At 40.1% G+C, this 16,969-nt stretch overlaps 1 protein-coding gene across 6 annotated transcripts in view; it reads right to left on the bottom strand.

Annotated features, from left to right (window-relative positions):
- Window positions 1-16,969, bottom strand: part of EPB41L4A (erythrocyte membrane protein band 4.1 like 4A) — a 255,704-nt gene that overhangs the window by 26,476 nt on the left and 212,259 nt on the right. For 4 of the 6 annotated variants that reach the window (XM_025924337.2, XM_086683617.1, XM_086683662.1 and 1 more), the window contains exons 16-17: window positions 10,609-10,656; window positions 9,530-9,607 (exon numbers count right to left, since the gene is read on the bottom strand). The exons of 1 other annotated variant lie outside the window; for it this stretch is intronic. In XM_025924337.2, the coding sequence (XP_025780122.1) occupies window positions 9,530-9,607; window positions 10,609-10,656 (126 nt within the window). The remainder of the gene's footprint in view (window positions 1-9,529; window positions 9,608-10,608; window positions 10,657-16,969) is intronic. One more of the 6 variants, XM_086683457.1, reaches the window with a different exon arrangement.

The following is a 16,969-nucleotide window of genomic DNA, read 5'->3' as shown; positions in this document are numbered from 1 at the left end:
ATAGACATTTAAAAGGAAGCACAATTACTATACTCTCATTCTCTTCCAGTGTGGACTTTAGCTCATTACCTTCATACTGAGACTTTACCCTGATAATTAAAAAGTAAAAATAAAAATAAGACAAAGACATGACCACACATAGTTCCAATACCTTGCTAGTAATGAAAACTAAATCGGAAAGAATTTCAGACTATGGCATGTACCTATAACTTCTGTTTTTCTAACAGAAGACTCTAAAGTGAGGGCAGTGAAACCCTGTCAGGTAACATCCATCCACATGTTTCAGAGACAGATGCCCTCTACTGGTGATACTATCTCATAAATATTCTAACAAGGTGCATTAAAAATGTAAGGCTCATTGGAGAGTCACAACAGAAGCACATTTTCCCAAGTAATGAGGTTGTGTGGCTACCTAAATCTGTAATGAAGTTTGAAATTACACCCTTACAAATGGTTGCTGGTTAATGGTGCCTCATTACAAGAATGAAAGTGTCATTTCTTCCATCCCTGAAGTGCTCCAGAAAACACAGGTACAGTGTGGAAAGGAAAAATCCTAGCTCTTGGAAGAATATTATAATGCTCAATCCTTAAAAGGCAGGAGTGAACTATTTTGTGCATGAAAGAATAAAGAAATAGACATTTGGGTGAAAGGCATCCCCTATGATTCTGCTTTGTCTCATTTATCCCTAGGTATGGGATATACCAGTGTTGCTTTTTTTGCTCTTCTGCTATATTTTAATTTTGATGTAGAGATTCATATTTTGAAGAATAAAAACACTGCAAGCATTGTTATCGACATAATACCTTTTAAAAAGTCAAAATGTACTCTTACAGGACAGATAGTCATGAAAGTCTCAAGGGGGAAAAAGGAGTCCACTGTGGGTTATACTAGGGATGTATTCATTTTCAGATGTTGCATTTAAAAGTGACCCTCAGGGGCGCCTAGGCGGATCAGTGGGCATCCAACTTTGGCTCAGGTCATGATCTCACTGTTCCCGGTTTCCAAGTTCGAGGCCCGCATCAGAGCCTGGAGCCTATTTCAGATTCTGTGTCTCCCTCTCTGTCTCTGTCCCCCTCCTCCCCGCTAGTGCTCTGTCTCTGTCAAAAATAAACATTAAACAAATTAAAATAAAATAAAATAGAAGTGAACCTCAAAAATATTAATTGTTTCTTTCATGTACTCTCCAAGGTAATAACAACATTCGTCATATTTTGTCTATCTCCTCATCCACAAGTAAGGAGAGTTAACAGCTGGGTTAAGAAGACTTATCATAACAAGGCTTTCATTTCTTAATCAATTTTTAAGGGAGACCATTGCTTTAGAATAAGGTATATCCCAACAATGTTTCAGAATAAGAGAATTCTAATATATTTCCTACATGTCTCGCCAAACTTCAACATCCTACTTTTCCAGATGATCTATGCAATTTTGATTATGACTGCACTTGACAATTAAAGTCTGCAAAAGGTTTTGAAGATGAAATGCCATATAATCACTTGATAACAATAATGAAGGTAATGACTATTCCTAGTCTCTTCTTTCCTACTTCCCAATTATAGTTCTGCCTCTTCTACCAAATTCCTCACATTACCAAATGAATTCTTACACAAACCCCATGGGTCTCACTTTGCCCCCCACCTTTACCTGAGGAGTTTTGTTCCTAATAGGACCTTCCTTTATTCCAGTTCTTAACTCATTTCTCATTCACTGGGATAAAGGCCACGTTTAATGCTGACCCTGAGAAAGCCCATGGAGCAAATGTAGAATGAAGCTTCAAGGTAACATGAGCAAGACATGGGCTCCTGAGCTCTGCCTCGTCCCAGCTCTGGGCAAACTGCTCATCTCTGGTCAACTCTCAGATTCTTCACCTACCAAATTATTGCAAAGATCCTTTCTAGTTTTAAAACTCTATGTTTTCTCTATTTATGTTTTATTTCCAAGCCAGTCAGACACATTGAAACCAACCTCTATTCTTCAGGTATAGCACAGTTCTCCAGACAATTGCTTCATATGGCCACTCCATTGCTAATATTAAGCCTGCAGGTCCCAAGTGATGGTGGACTTGTGTTTTTCATCAACTCATTCATTTTTGGATCACCTGCTATAAACCAATCTTCATCTACTTTTTCAGTAATATTTCTTCCCTTGGGAAATTTGTTGGTTCCAGGCATCTGTCGACATACTCCCCAAAGACCAGCAAGCAAAAAATTCATTTGCTTTTCCCAACCTCCCCCTACCATCAATATATTATTCTGATTTGACGTTAAAGGTATTTCTGTCTCTTCCACTTATTCCTTATGCTCTCCCTACAAAAATGGGCTACCTTTGGTGCAATTTCCCTTTCAAACTCTTTCTGTTTTCCTAATTTTGCAACCTGCTTTGCACTCACTCAGTAATCTGATAGCATTCCTCGGTTGCTACAGCTCAGCACCACCAGAGTCATCTCTGTCAACTTTGATTATGCCCTGGAAGCCCTAAATCGTCCCTATCAAACACCTAAATCTTGACATGACTTATTAAAGTGGAAATCCGTAACCCTTACAATCTGTACCATGGTGAGCATTGTTTTTATTGGCTTTGCATGAACTGCCCTCACCATACCCACAATTTTTACCTTGTTTGCAGCCCTTACCTAAATCAGGGACAGGGCAATAGGGAATGCTTACAAGGAAACCTATTTTCAGGCTATGGGGAAAAAATACCCACTGGTTTAAGCTTGTTATCGTTCAAAACTCATCTTTTTCCTTGGGCACAAAGATAATGAAGTTTTTTTGTTTTTTTTTTTTAATGACTCTAACAACAAGAAAACCCTACCAAAATATTCATCCTCTAGATTTTCCCTACTCAGATGTATCATCCCCGTTACAGTGCCATAGAAGACAGTTTCTTTCTTCTTCCTTTTTTTTTCTTTTTAAATTTTTTAAAATGTTTATTTTTGAGATAGAGTATGAGTGGGGAAAGAGCAGAAAGAGGGGGGCAGAGGATCTGAAGCAGACTCTGTGCTGACAGCAGAGAGCCTGATGTGGGGCTCGAACTCAGGAAGAGCAAGATCATGACCTGAGCCAAAGTCGGAAGTTCAACAGACTGAACTACCGAGGGGCCCCTCTTTTTTTTAAAAAGGCAATAATGTATTCAATATTTAAAACCATTTTACCCCATTATTCAAATACAGACTCTAAAGATATCTAAAAGTGCAAGAAGAAATTCTAACAACATTTGTGGTAGAATCAATTTGTTAGAAACACCAACTTCTCTTTTTTGTTAAAGGGTATCATTTTATATATATATATATATATATATATATATATATATATCAGGGACTTCAGATAAAACTGAACAGTGCTGAATGTTCTCATTAATCTAATAGTATCTGTGTATGTATGCAGGGCACTTTCTACTTTTCAAAGTAGAAAGGATCTTTACAAACCTCTTGACTAAGCTAATGACTAAATAATCCACAGATGCTCCCCAGTGAATGCTCAAAGGACTGCTGATTTTCATCAAGAGCACATAGGATATTTTGCAGACTGGGTTCTTTGAATGTAATGGATATTCTATTAAGCTCAAGGTATTTGTTTTTTTTGTTTTTTTTGTTTTTTTTTTATTTATATATGAAATTTATTGTCAAATTGGTTTCCATACAACACCCAGTGCTCATCCCAAAAGGTGCCCTCCTCAATACCCATCACCCACCCTCTCCTCCCTCCCACCCCCTAAGCTCAAGGTATTTGAAGGGAAAGCTGGTTTGTGAAAGGTTTCACACTGTAAGTCTACTTCCGAGGTTCTCCTTCAACATACATCCTGGGCAAGTCCAGAGCAAGGCCCATAGGCTCAAACCTATAGAGACAGGCTGGCTGAGACTTCTGATCTCAGGTGCAAGATTCAAAATTCTAAGTCATAAAAACAAATATAATCTAATATCCATATAGATCATTAGCTTCATACTGCCTTGTACTTGGTAGGTTCCCAATTTGATAAATTTAGTCCAACTGATTGTTTCATAAATCAGCAGACCAAAGTAAGTAATCTTTAAAGAAAACTTAAGCATTTTAGTTAATCCTGCCAGTGAAGTGAAGTACCAATTTCATTTGCCAATATCAATCTTTTCTTTATAGTTTAGATCATAATGACCACTTTATAACTGTTTGGGGTTACAAAGACACCCCCTTAAGAATCTGATAAAAGCTACAGACCCTATCACCAGAAAATCATATACTTGGAAACACACAGGGACCTAAAATCTACTAAAACCTATTGATGAATCAGAGGATAAGAAGGTCTGGTCTGAAAACAACCAAATGTGTAAAGGTAGGGTAAGTGGGAGAAAGGAATATGAGACTAAAGAAAAGTGGGAAAAGCTGGAGAAAGGGGTGGAAGAGAGCAGAGACAGGCAAAGAAGAGGCCATAATTTCAAAGGTCAGCTATCAGACTACATGGTTCCACCATCAAATTCTCTCATTTCCTAGATTTCATTTATCTTTATAGTGACCCATTCAACAACAAAGATTGGTATACACCCCACTTTAAAGATGAGAAAACTCAGATTTAAATTGGTTTAAAGAGTTGCACAAGGTCACATACCAGTACAAGACAGAACCGAGACCCTGACCCACATCCTTGGGTTTTTTTCTGACACGTCCCTGGCTCCTACATGGAGACATAACTCAGAGAAGACAAAAGAAAGGAAGAAAGAGTGGAGAGAAGCTAAGAAAAGAAAAGAAAGAAACTGAGTGAGGAAAAATAATATGATAGATTAAAAAGGGAGGTAGGAGGACAGAGATGAAGCTATAAGCAGAGACACTAAGGGGAAAATAAGGCTTTTGTCATCTTAGATGTTATTTAATACTTATTTATTTAGAGAAAGAGAATATGTGCACATGAATGGGGGAGGGGGAGAGAGACAGAGAGGACAGAGAGAGAGAATCCCAAGCAGGCTCCAAGCTGTCAGTGCAGAGCCCAATGTGGGGCTCAATCCCATGATCCATGAGATCATGACCTGAGCCAAAATCAAGAGTCAGACGTTTAACAAACTGAGCCATGCAGGGACCCCTGTCATCTTATATTTTATAACAACAAACAGTGCCCCAACAAAGGAGTAAAAAACTGTCTTCTCAAATCTCAAAACCTAGAAAAAAAATGTAGGGTACTCATCCAGATTACAAAAATAGTAAAGAAATAACTAAGATGGAAAGGTGAAAAGAAAGACATCAACAGGTCCCCAAAATAAAGGAGGAAGCAGAGCCTTCTGGTGCCATAGGAAATGACGCGGACTGAAAGCCCAGCGTTAACACACAAGTGACAACAGAAACCTCACCTGTCTAGCCTCAGTAACTTTGGACTAGCTCTGGACCCAGAGGAGAGAGAGGATGTGCTTCCCTACAGCTACGTGTTTCTCAAACTGGAACAATCTTTGTTCCTAATATTAGCCTTCCAGAGTTGGTACGAATTATTTTTTCCTTTTTTAAAAAAATTTTTTGTGTTTATTTTTGAGAGAGAGAGAGAGAGAGAGAGAGAGAGACAGAGCATGAGCAGGGGAGGGGCAAAGAGAGAGACACACACAGAATTTGAAGCAGGCTCCAGGCTCCAAGCTGTCAGCACAGAACCTGACATGGGGCTCGAACCCACAAATGGTGAGATCATGACCCAAGACAAAGTCAGATGCTTAACCGACTGAGCCACCCAGGCGCCTCAAATTTTTTCTTTTTTTTAACATTTATTTATTTTTGAGAGAGAGGGAAAGAGGGAGGGAGAGAGGGAGGGAGGGAGGGAGGGAGGGAGAGAGAGAGAGAGAGAGAGAGAGAGAGAGAGAGAACAAGAGGGGGAGGGGCAGAGAGAGAGAGGGAGACAGAGAATTGAAGTAGGTTCTGTACTAGCAGCACAAAGCCCAATGTGGGCTCAAACCCATGAACTGTGAGATCATGACCTGAGCCAAAGTTGGAAGCTCAAAAGGCTGAGCCACCCAGGTGCCCCTTATTATTTACTTTTAATGGTTGTTAAAAGCCATAAGTACTGCTTTGGGTAAAGCTGATTTATAAATATTGTTTTATTAACTTGTAGTTCTCCTCACACAAAATCAGAGATGTTTAAATTGTTATCCATGGGAACAGCAAAGCAGATTATGCTCCAGTGGGTAGACATTGTAGATAAACTAAACTAAACTAAAAAATAACACCCAGTATTTCAATAGAGGGGCTTCAAATCTAATAGGTAAGACTTCTTTATGTTAAAAAAATAATCCAGCAAGAGGTGCCCAGGTGGCTCCATTGGTTAAGCGTCTGACTTCAGCTCAGGTCATGATCTCACACTCCATGAGTTCGAGCCCCGCGTCGGGCTCTGTGCTGACGGCTCAGAACCTGGAACCTGCTTCAGATTCTGTGTCTCCCTCTCCCTACTCCCTCTCCTGCTTGCACTCTATCTCTCTTTCTCTCAAAAATAAATAAACATTTAAAAAAATTAAAAATAAAAAAATAAATAATCCAGCAAGAAGGAGTGACAAAGGGAACAACGTCCCCAAAACCACAAAGAATATACACATCTCCAAAAAGTAACCCTGACTCTGCCTAAAGTTCCACTAGACACAGCAGAGGCTTCAAAACATTCAAAAAACATATCTGTACAATCTTTGACTGGCTGTCCCAGGGTACAGTTCCCCCAGGGAGACAGGAAAGTGGGGTGTGTCAAGTGCAGGCTCTGGTTTCAAAGGTAATGAAGTATTGGGGCTGAATTTAGAGAATTGGCTGGCAGGAAGTAGCACATCAGCATGCTCAGGATTCAGTTTGCCCCTTTCTAGGGTTACCAGGTTCCTTTAATAAAAACACAAAGGACACTACTGAGAGCTTGGTTGTGTCACACTACTGGCTGAGATAAGGCAGGGTAAGGTTGAAGAGATTCATCCTCTCCCCCAAAAAGGAGTCTTTGAACAAGTAGGAAGTCAGACACGAGGAAACAACCCTTCATCACAGACAGAAGACTCAACAGTACTGTCAGTAGGGCTGCAGTTTAAATATTCAGATCTCTGCATCCTGATGTGGAATGAATGGGTTCTGGCAAAATCTAAAAGGCTAATAATTGGACAGAAGGGTTAGCGATAGCATAACATAATGAGGAAACAGCACCCAAAGGCAATACGATGTTTCTGTCCCCCCTTCCTCCCTGCACACTGTCACCTGCTGCACCACTTTCAGGAGAAAATAGAACTAGAAGACATATTTTCCCCTCTGCCTAGTTTTTGCTAGGGTCCTGAGAACTCGACCCTAGACTCCATCTTACACAGACAATAGGCAACTTCTGTAACCCTGGGGCAGTACTTCTACTGGCAAAATAAATGAGTTGGAAAGGCTTTGGGTCAGAGTGTGTTTGAAAGTGATTTCTCATTAATACCTTACAGAGTATAATGGCATGTCAACATTCAGAGCCACCACCACTCTAGAATACACTACTAACACACTACAAAGAAAGCCAATCTACAAAATCACTCATGGAAGGCAAAGGGAGAAACTCGTGAGGGAGAAAACACCTATGAGGAATATTAAAGCTGCTCCAACTAGATCAGGAATGGACTATTTAAGGACTTGTTGGCAACTTTTACAGGGTATTTCATTTGTAACAGCAAATGTCACCATGAGCACTTTGGGCCCCAAAAGACATTTTTTTAAAAGTTTATTTATTTTTGAGAGCAGAGGGAGGGGCAGAGAGAGAGAGAGAGAGAGGGAGACAGAGGATCTGAAGCAGGCTCTGTGCTGTTAGCACAGAGCTAGAACTCATAAACGGCGTGATCATGACCTGAGCCCAAGTTGGACACTTAACCAATTGAGCCACCCAGGTGCCCCCAAAAGACAATTTTTTTTTACAGGTCACCTTCTGAGAAGTTGAGACCAGAGCATCTATGAGCATAACTTAGAATACAACAAGCAAAACAAATAAATTTGTTAAGATACTGACTTGATCAGTAAGTACAAATAGGAGGGAAATCTGTTTTTTTTGTTTTTTGCTGTGTTTTGTGTTGTTTATGCAGATACTGAATTTCAGAGTAGGAAGAAGTCACCTGAGGGAAAGCTACCCTCCACACTTGGGCTTTTGCAGATGAAGAAACCATAATCATTTCCTTGAGAAGGGTGTCATAACACACTGAGATCTTACCTCTATCTAGTGTGACTCCAGCCCCTAAGAAGGTTCCACAGAGAAAACTTTCCTAAGAAAACGATCCGCTCTTACAATGCTGTCTGGGCTATTATGACACAGGCTTTAGAGTTAGGCAGGACAATTCAGTGTGTGCCAAGCACGAGGGCTTCAAGTACTAAAGAGAGACCTTAGGGATTATCTCCTCTGACTTCCTCACTTTACACAAGGGAAAAAGACGACCCAGAAAAGTAAAGCAACCAGGCCAGAGCTCCCCATGAGGTGGGAATGAGTTTCCTAGTGGTGGCACTACTAACATTTTTTGGACCAGATACGTCTTGGGTGGGAGAGGGCTGTCCTGTGCATTGCAGGATATTTAGTAGCTCCCCTGGCCAATAGCAATCCCCCCACCCAATTGTGACAATCAAAAGTGTCTCAAAACATTGTTGAATGTCCTCAGAGAGTGGAAGGGCAGGACAAAATTGCCCCCGGTTGGGAACCACTGCGTTAGAAGCTGAGACAACCAGAAACCAAATCCCTCTCATTCCTCATATGGTGCTCTTTCACTATGTGAACACTTTTTGTTCAGTAAATACTTTGGGAATAGGGAGAACTGATTAAGGCATTAAGCTATCACTAATACTGAGTACATGTTAAATGATATTATTAACAAGCTCTTAAGAATGAGCCTTTAAATAGCAGTCTTAAAGATATGAACTAAATACATTTATCCATCTAATTGTATGTTCCTGACATGAATATAAATGCATATATTCATGTACATCTATGAAACAATGAGTCTCTCCATTTTGGCTGGGCAAAATATGGTAATGTCAGTTAAAAGATACTTCAGGGAGGGGCGCCTGGGTGGCTCAGTCGGTTAAGCGGCCGACTTCGGCTCAGGTCATGATCTCGAGGTCCGTGAGTTGGAGCCCCGCGTCGGGCTCTGTGCTGACAGCTCAGAGCCTGGAGCCTGCTTCAGATTCTGTGTCTCCCTCTGGCTGACCCTCCCCTGTTCATGCTCTGTCTCTGTCTCAAAAATAAATAAAACGTTAAAAAAAATTAAAAAAAAAAAAAAGATACTTCAGGGAGAAATTCCTCTAAAAATGGCAAAATTTCTTACCATCCTTAAACAAACTCACTACACATTGCACCTAAATATAGATCATCTTTTTTTTTAATTAACAAGAAGAGACCCTGATTGCCAAGTTATTTAATCATCTTATTATAAAGATCAGACGCTCAGTTCAAAGAGCTGCAGTTTCCTAAAATAGTGCTTCAAAACAGTGCCAGATTCCTTATTAAACACAGAGGAGAAAATCAGGCTTAAAAATAGAGGATGCACAGCTTCTACCACCAGCAGCCACCTCTGATTTTGGAGTTCCAGATAACTACGGTTTCAGATATTACCTGTTTCTCTTTTTCCGGTGTTCTCTATTAGAATTTTCTGATTCACTACCACTGCTCGTGTTACAGCGTGAGCGTGACCTGAGGACAAAATGAGAAGAACAAAAGAAAAAAACCCACATTTATGACAAATAAAAAAATTTCAGAAAAGTTCATATTGGTTCTTTGGAATGACTTTTGCAGTGAAATGACTAAGCCAAACATAAGTAGCTGTATCATCCCTCCCTCAGTCAGTGTTACTCAATTCAGTAAGACATCCGAATGAGTCTACAGACATGTGAAAGCAGATGAAGGCAAATGTCACCATGCTCCCCAAAAAGACCACAAAATCAAGCACTTCCAACAGCACTCTGACACGGCAAAGCTCTAAGTCCCTGTGGTAGACTAACTATGGACACAAAGTCCTGTCACATCCCCCACCCATCGACAGAGGTAGAGTCTATTTCCCCTCCCTTTGAATTAGCCCTGGCCCTGTGACTGACTTCATCAACACAATGACATGGAAGGGATACTCTGCCAGCTCCAGGACTATCTCTTAACAGGGCTGGTAGCTCCTGCTTCCTCCCGGCCGCCATCTCAAGAAGCCTAGACCAGCCAGGGAGAGAGACCATAGAGAGAAAGAAGCCCCAGGCCTCCTACCATTCCGCCAAGACAAAAGCCATGAGAGAGAAAGGCCTCTTGAATATTCCAGTCCTAGCTGCCATCTGACTGCAGCTTCATGTGAGACTAGTGAAACCACCCTGTTCATCAACAGAATCATATAACATACATATGGTTGTTGCTTTAAGCCACTAAGTTTTGGGGTGGTTTTAATATAGCAATAGATAACCAAGAGAGTTCCTCTGAGATACAATGAAGCAGAAAAAAAGAGAAATTGCTAAGGATGCTACAGAAGGTAAGACTGAGAAACAACTGAAGCCAAAAGTGACATTTGAAAGTCAATTTTTTGATCATAGCCTTAAAGTAGCCACTAATAAAATCATAACGACAACAACAAAAAAATCCCCGTTCTTGCTTCAACTCTGAGTAGTGCTAATCCTTCCTCCCTCTCCCTGACCCTCCTTCCATTTTTACTTTTTTACCTCCTCCTTTGCTTTAGATCTGAGTCTTCACCACTGTTATGGGCTTTCCTATAGAAAACAAATAAATGAAGATATTAAAGAAAATAGAAAGTGATCAGTTGGCTAAGGAAAACACAGCAAAATGAGTTTCACTTCAGTTAATGCATCTCAGTTTTGTATTCTTTCATTCACCAAATATTTAAATCACACAATACACCCAGTCCCAGAAGTAGAACAGAACACTGGCCTCAAAAAGCCAGCAACCTAACAGAGGTTGCAGACAGTCTACAAACAACAATGCACAACACGTCTGTTAAATTCTATTCATCTGACACTAGGGTTGTCTGCAGTTCCTAGGTCTGTAATCTGCCCAGTCAAGTTCTGCCATAATCTAAATGACGTCAGCTCTCACTTACATGTCCTTTCCAACACCCTGGCCTGTGACCAAGTCCCTTGACCATTTTTCGGATGATCTCTTTACGATAACTCAGCAATCCACATCATGGCCACACTTTGGACATTATCATCTATAACCACCTCCAAACTTTGGTCTGTGACCACAATCTCTTCCCCTTCCTGTTTATACCTCTGAACAGCTTGGATGGGGCCTCCTGGTTAAACATGCAGGCTCTGGAGCCAGACAACCTGAACGTGACTCCCATCTCCTCCACTGAGGAGTTGTGTAATTTTTACTTCTCTACTAAGTGCTTTAGTTTTAATGGAACCTCCCACAAGAGTTGTTATGAGGATAAAATGAATTAATACATTTAAAATGCACAGAGTAGGACCTGACTCACTGAAGCACCCAGTAAATGTTAGCTGTTATTAGTATTGCTTTTTTCCACTACTTCCATTCTACCTTTCTTTGATCTCAATAGGACCGTTTGTTTATTGACCTTGCTACTTTCCGTCAGCTTTTCTTGGCCTTCTTCCTGACTCAACTGAGATTTCCCTCATTTCGATAACATGTATGCCAAGACTCAGAACTTCCTCCAACTCTCTGTTTTTGGTTCAGCCTTTTGGGCAAGATCCCATTCATGGGTAAATCAAACTATCCAGGTCCTCTAAGCCAGCCTTCAACAGCTAGCTGAGCAGTGCTGGAGGGAGTTACACAAAAGGGCATATTAGTTACACTACAAATCCATGTTCATAAACTTCAGGTGAATCTACAACATCCTAACGCCTTTCTATGATCTAAATACTCTCTCTCTGCAAAGCAGTTTCAAACCCTTTTTACCTTGTAACCCTCTGATACACTGGTCCCTCTGCATCGGCAGTTGACTTTGTTCTCTCCTTCCAAAGGCAAAAGTAGCCATCAGATGGCAACTCTTTCATCTTCCTGTTACCAAAAATAAAAAATGCCTACATCTTCCTCTGTTATTTACAGATCTGTCCTCACAACTAAGGTCAGTCTCTCCACCTGTGTTGTGTGGGTCCTATCACCTCTTAACTTCTCAATGACTTTCAGTAACTACTATCTTATCCCTGACTTGTCCTTATGGAAAATTCTTTTACCAGCTTTTCACGTTATCAAGTTTCTACTATTTAAACATGCACACATCTACTTGACTCCACATCCCCCTTCATCTTTTTCCCAGTCTCTCCTCTCTCCTCCAAAGCACCAAACTTCTTAAGAGAGGTGCCTAAGCTCCTTATCTCTGTTCCTTAACCCTTTATTACATGTGCCTTCACACTCTGATGGGCAGACATGGCTCATGCCACATTCCCCCATTTCTTAAAAATACATATATCAAACAACATAATGTTGAGAGGTCTCTGTCCTTATATCAAAATTTTCAATAATTTTTATTTAGTATAAACACAACTATATATATGTTCACAGATTATCTATACAGCGTTTAAGGAATACAATTCCATTCTTGTATTGGTTTTACAATTATTTTAAGAGACAATAATTGCCTGGTTTTCTATGTACATATCATTTCCTTAGTTTTCCTTATTCTTATCACTAATTCTTCACCTAAACTCTGAGAGCTACAAAACTCTTCCTGAGATGTATGAACACTTAGGACATCTTCCCTGGACCCCTGTGCCCTCCTGCTCACATCCGGATGGTCTATTCCCTAGTACCGCTGCAGAAACATCACTCTGATTACTCTCTTCACTAAAATCCAGGGAATTCTTTCTGCTTCTTTGTAATGGACCCCCTATTTCTAGTTGTCATGACTCCTTGTCTTGTTTTGGAGAACATATCTTTCAGTTGTTAACAAAGAAAGTCTGCCTATCAGGTACATTTTTTTTTTTTTTAAGAACTGGAATTTCTCAAAATATCTTTATTTGACTATGTAATTATAGTTTATCTGGGCTTAAAATCCTAAATTTAAAAGAACGTCCCCCTCAGCATTTTGAAGGCAATGCTTATCTTCTTTCTCTGATATTGCTGTTAATGAGCCCAATGTCACCATTCTGATTTGTCAACATTTGTGCATGAACTTTTTTTCTCATAATCCTCCCTCCTTCCAACTTTTACAAAACCTCTCTTAACCTACAATGCTTTAAAATTTAATGATAATGGATCTTGGAATAGATCTAATTTTCTAATTTATTATGCCAAATGCCCAGTAGCTTCTCTCTATAAAGTTTGATTATTCAGTCTGGGATATGTTATACTTTGTTATACTACTTCTTTAATAGTTTCCTCTCCTGCATTTTCTTTTTTTTCCTCCCTAGAAATTTCATTAGTCAAATGTTTGATATCTAGGTTTGATCATTTTTATCCTTATTTCCACATATCTGTTTTGTTTTTGTTCTGCTTTGGGGATGATTTCCTTAACTTTACCTTCCAAACCTTCTATTGATTATTTTAAATTCTGCCACAGGAATATGAAGTCTAAGAATTCCCACTTGTTCTTCTCATATCAAAATTTTCTTTTTTCTAAAGATAATTATACTTCTAAGACATTTTCTTTCTTAAATGGTCTCTATTTCCTGTGAGTATATACACATGCTCCTTACTCTGACTCTGTCTTTCCAAACAGAAGCAATCCTCAAATGCCAAGTGATGATGGCTCTCTCCTCATATTTAAGAATTAGGCACTAAAAAGTCTGGAACCCTCTGGATGGTGCAGAGCATGTTAACTGATGGCTTCACTGTGGTGTGGAGCAAAGTAATGTGGGTAATCTCAACCATTTCACTGGAGGATCCCTTGAAAGTTGGTATCTGTAGGTCTTTGGATCTTGGATCTGTCTTTCGTACAGCGAGAGTCTCTGATCTCATCCTTGGGAGGTACAAACCTGGCGTCTAGCATTCTGGGAATAAAGAGGGAAGGTACCTCTTTAGTAAGCAGATTTTCACTCTTTTGACTTTTCCTTGACAATTTCTCTTTTCTCTTTAAGCAATTTCCTTTGAAGGTAACTCTCTTCAACTAAGCCAAATAAATGCTGGAGTTTCCCTCAGCTCTGTCACTGGCTTGGTGTTTGCATTCTATCTATAGTATCTATCTAGACAACCTTGTCTCTGTTTCATATTTCAATTTACATCTTTAAGAAATTTACCTTTTAGCCAACAGCCAATCTATCTCCAGACTTCTACCCAACAATCCATGTGAATCCTGCACTTAAACTTCTCAAAAATACCAGAAATTCTACATATCAAAAACCAAACTCACAGTTGTCCTTTTCAAGCCTGTAATGTCCCAGTGACTGTTATTTCAGTGCATCACACTTTAAGTCTGGATTTCATTCCTCACATCTATCACTCCTTCACCCCTCATATCAATCCTCCCAACCCTCCCGATGGGTCTCAAAACCACCCACTTCCTTAAATCTTCACATCACCATCTTGGCCCAAGCTCCTATTAGCCTTCACCAGGGCTTGCACAGTAGCCTGCTGCCAGGCTCTCTCTTTCCACTACTGCCCTCATCCACCCTTGCTCCATAGGACAAGAAAGCTCATCTTTATGTGATACCAATGTGATCTTGTTATAACCCCCTTCTAAAATCTACTGGTCTAACAACCCACATCCTCAACAAGGCTCAGGTGTCCTAAGAGGTGTTTTCTCTCTGGACTCATTTCTAACATATTTCTGTTCACTCTTTATGCTTGAGCAACACTAGCAGCCAGTAAGCCTTCTCGTGCATGTTCCCCACTCCCTTCCAGAGGCTTCCAAAGCTTCCGTGCATGCTAACTCCTCCACCTCTCTTTGCCTATTCTTGTCTCATATTCCAGTTCAAAAATCCAGCCTCTGGGAACCTTTCCCTGGCCTCCCTGACTCATCAACTCAGCAAAACTTCCCCTAATAGTCCTGGTTATACAGGTATTTGGATGATCAAAGTTATCAAGTGGTTACTCTTGGGACACGTGTACTTTTCCATATACATGATAGGTTTCAATAAAAAGTTTTCTAAAATACCCCTAAGCACCACATAACTCTCCGTCAAGAATATATAAAAGTCTGAAGTGCACATGCATTTATATGATTCACATATTTCTTCCTCAACAAACTGTAAACTCCCAAAGCGCAGGGACTCTCTTGGGTGATATTTAACACAGTGCCTACATCAAGTAGGCACTCAATAAATATTTCTGAGTGTAAAGATGGATAGGGGTGAAAACTGTATTGTCAGAAGGTAGGCTGGCTTTCTTTTTCTAGAACAGTAACATTTAAAGCAGGCTTCAGGATCTCCACGAACCATGAAAATTACATGAAAGTGTGTACGTATATCTAATTATGTACTTTTTCCCCCTAAGGAATGGTCCAACGTTTCATTAGATTCTCAGAGTCCTCTCACCCAAAGAAGGTTAAGGGTCAATGTTCTAACCTCATCCAGAATTTGACAGATGTACTCATCGAATGACAAACAACTGGCAAAATATAAAATTTTGATATCTTCTATAAAACATGTTATTCTGGCATCCATTACAAAATAGAATAACAGAATCCCATTATTAAATTTAAGTTCTTGAGATTCTTCTACGCTTTTCACAAATCTCAGTTTTAAATGCCAGAATTACTCTAGCCATGTAAGGATTTGTGCCCAGGGGCAAGGTAAATATCTGTGAAGATAAAACAAGACTGACAAGGACAGGGACACTCAGAGGGCATTTACAGTGGAAAGAAACAAAGAATGAGCTTTAGCTCTTCTTTGCCAACATGTAGCAATGGCTAGTCTCAAAACATACATGCCCAATAAAAGACCTTTCAAGTGATACACATAACTGGACAGAAGGCTCTACGGCCGCTCAGACAACAAGATTCTCTTCCCTATGAATCAAAACAGTCTTTCCCCTGGACTGTGTCAATGAAAGGACCCTGTATCCACTCACCACAATTACTTGTCTGTACCTCACAGGAAGCCAACAGAAAATGTATCTCAATATAGAAGTCATTAAGTCTAGATTTCAGAATGTATATACTCCAGACTATTGCAAGCAATTAGTTTGAGGAAAAAAATGTAAATTTTGGTATATTTTAGCAAAACTTGATAAATTCATTTCCAAGTGTGTTAAAATCAAAATGGCCATCTGCTCAACATGTACAATAATTTTATACAGGGAATGCTGTCAAAGTACACTAGCAATTAAGGACGAAAAACTATACAAACCTGTGTCTTTAACAATAATCATGCAGTGCCAAATTCTTAATATATTTAGTAGTTCTCACTACCCATGCCCTCTCAAAAGACAGAGGCACTCTAAAGTATCTCCCAGTGGTATTGCCTTGGTTTTAAGTGTTGTCCATGTTGAACCAATCCTTAATAGGGAAATCTTTCCTCCTGCTTTACTTAAATGATGATTAATATCCCTGCCTTTTTCAGACATATAGATCTGTATCCAAACCCAGGTGTGTCACAAAGGACAGCTACCTTACCTCCCCCTAGCCTCTGTTTTCTCATCTGGGCCAGGTATTTTCCTTTGGTACTTAGCCCATCCAAACCCATCAATAATCTCCCTTGTTTTGTCAAGACTAGAAGCCTGAGGGGCACCTGGGTGGCTCAGTTGGTTAAGCATCTAGCCTCGGCTCACGTCATGATCTCATGGTTCATGAGTTCGAGACCCACATCAGGCTCTGTGCTGACAGCTCAGAGCCTGGAGCCTGCTCCGGATTCTGTGTCTCCCTCTCTCTCCAACCCTCCCCTGCTCCCACTCTGTCTCTCTCTCTCTCAAAAATAAATAAACATTAGGGGCGCCTGGGTGGCTCAGTCGGTTAAGCGTCTGACTTCAGCTCAGGTCATGATCTCACAGTCTGTGAGTTCAAGCCCCACATCGGGCTCTGTGCTGACAGCTCAGAGCCTGGAGCCTGCTTCAGATTCTGTGTCTCCCTTTCTCTCTGCCCCTCCCCTGCTCATGCTCTGTCTCTTTCTATCTCAAAAATAAATAAAACACACAAATATAATCACACAAATAAGTACACACAAATAT

Source organism: Puma concolor, chromosome A1 (assembly GCF_028749965.1).
Source record: "Puma concolor isolate L17-30 chromosome A1, mPumCon1.1.hap2, whole genome shotgun sequence".
Taxonomy (NCBI): Eukaryota; Metazoa; Chordata; class Mammalia; order Carnivora; family Felidae; genus Puma; species Puma concolor.
This window is presented reverse-complemented; position numbering and strand designations above follow the sequence as displayed.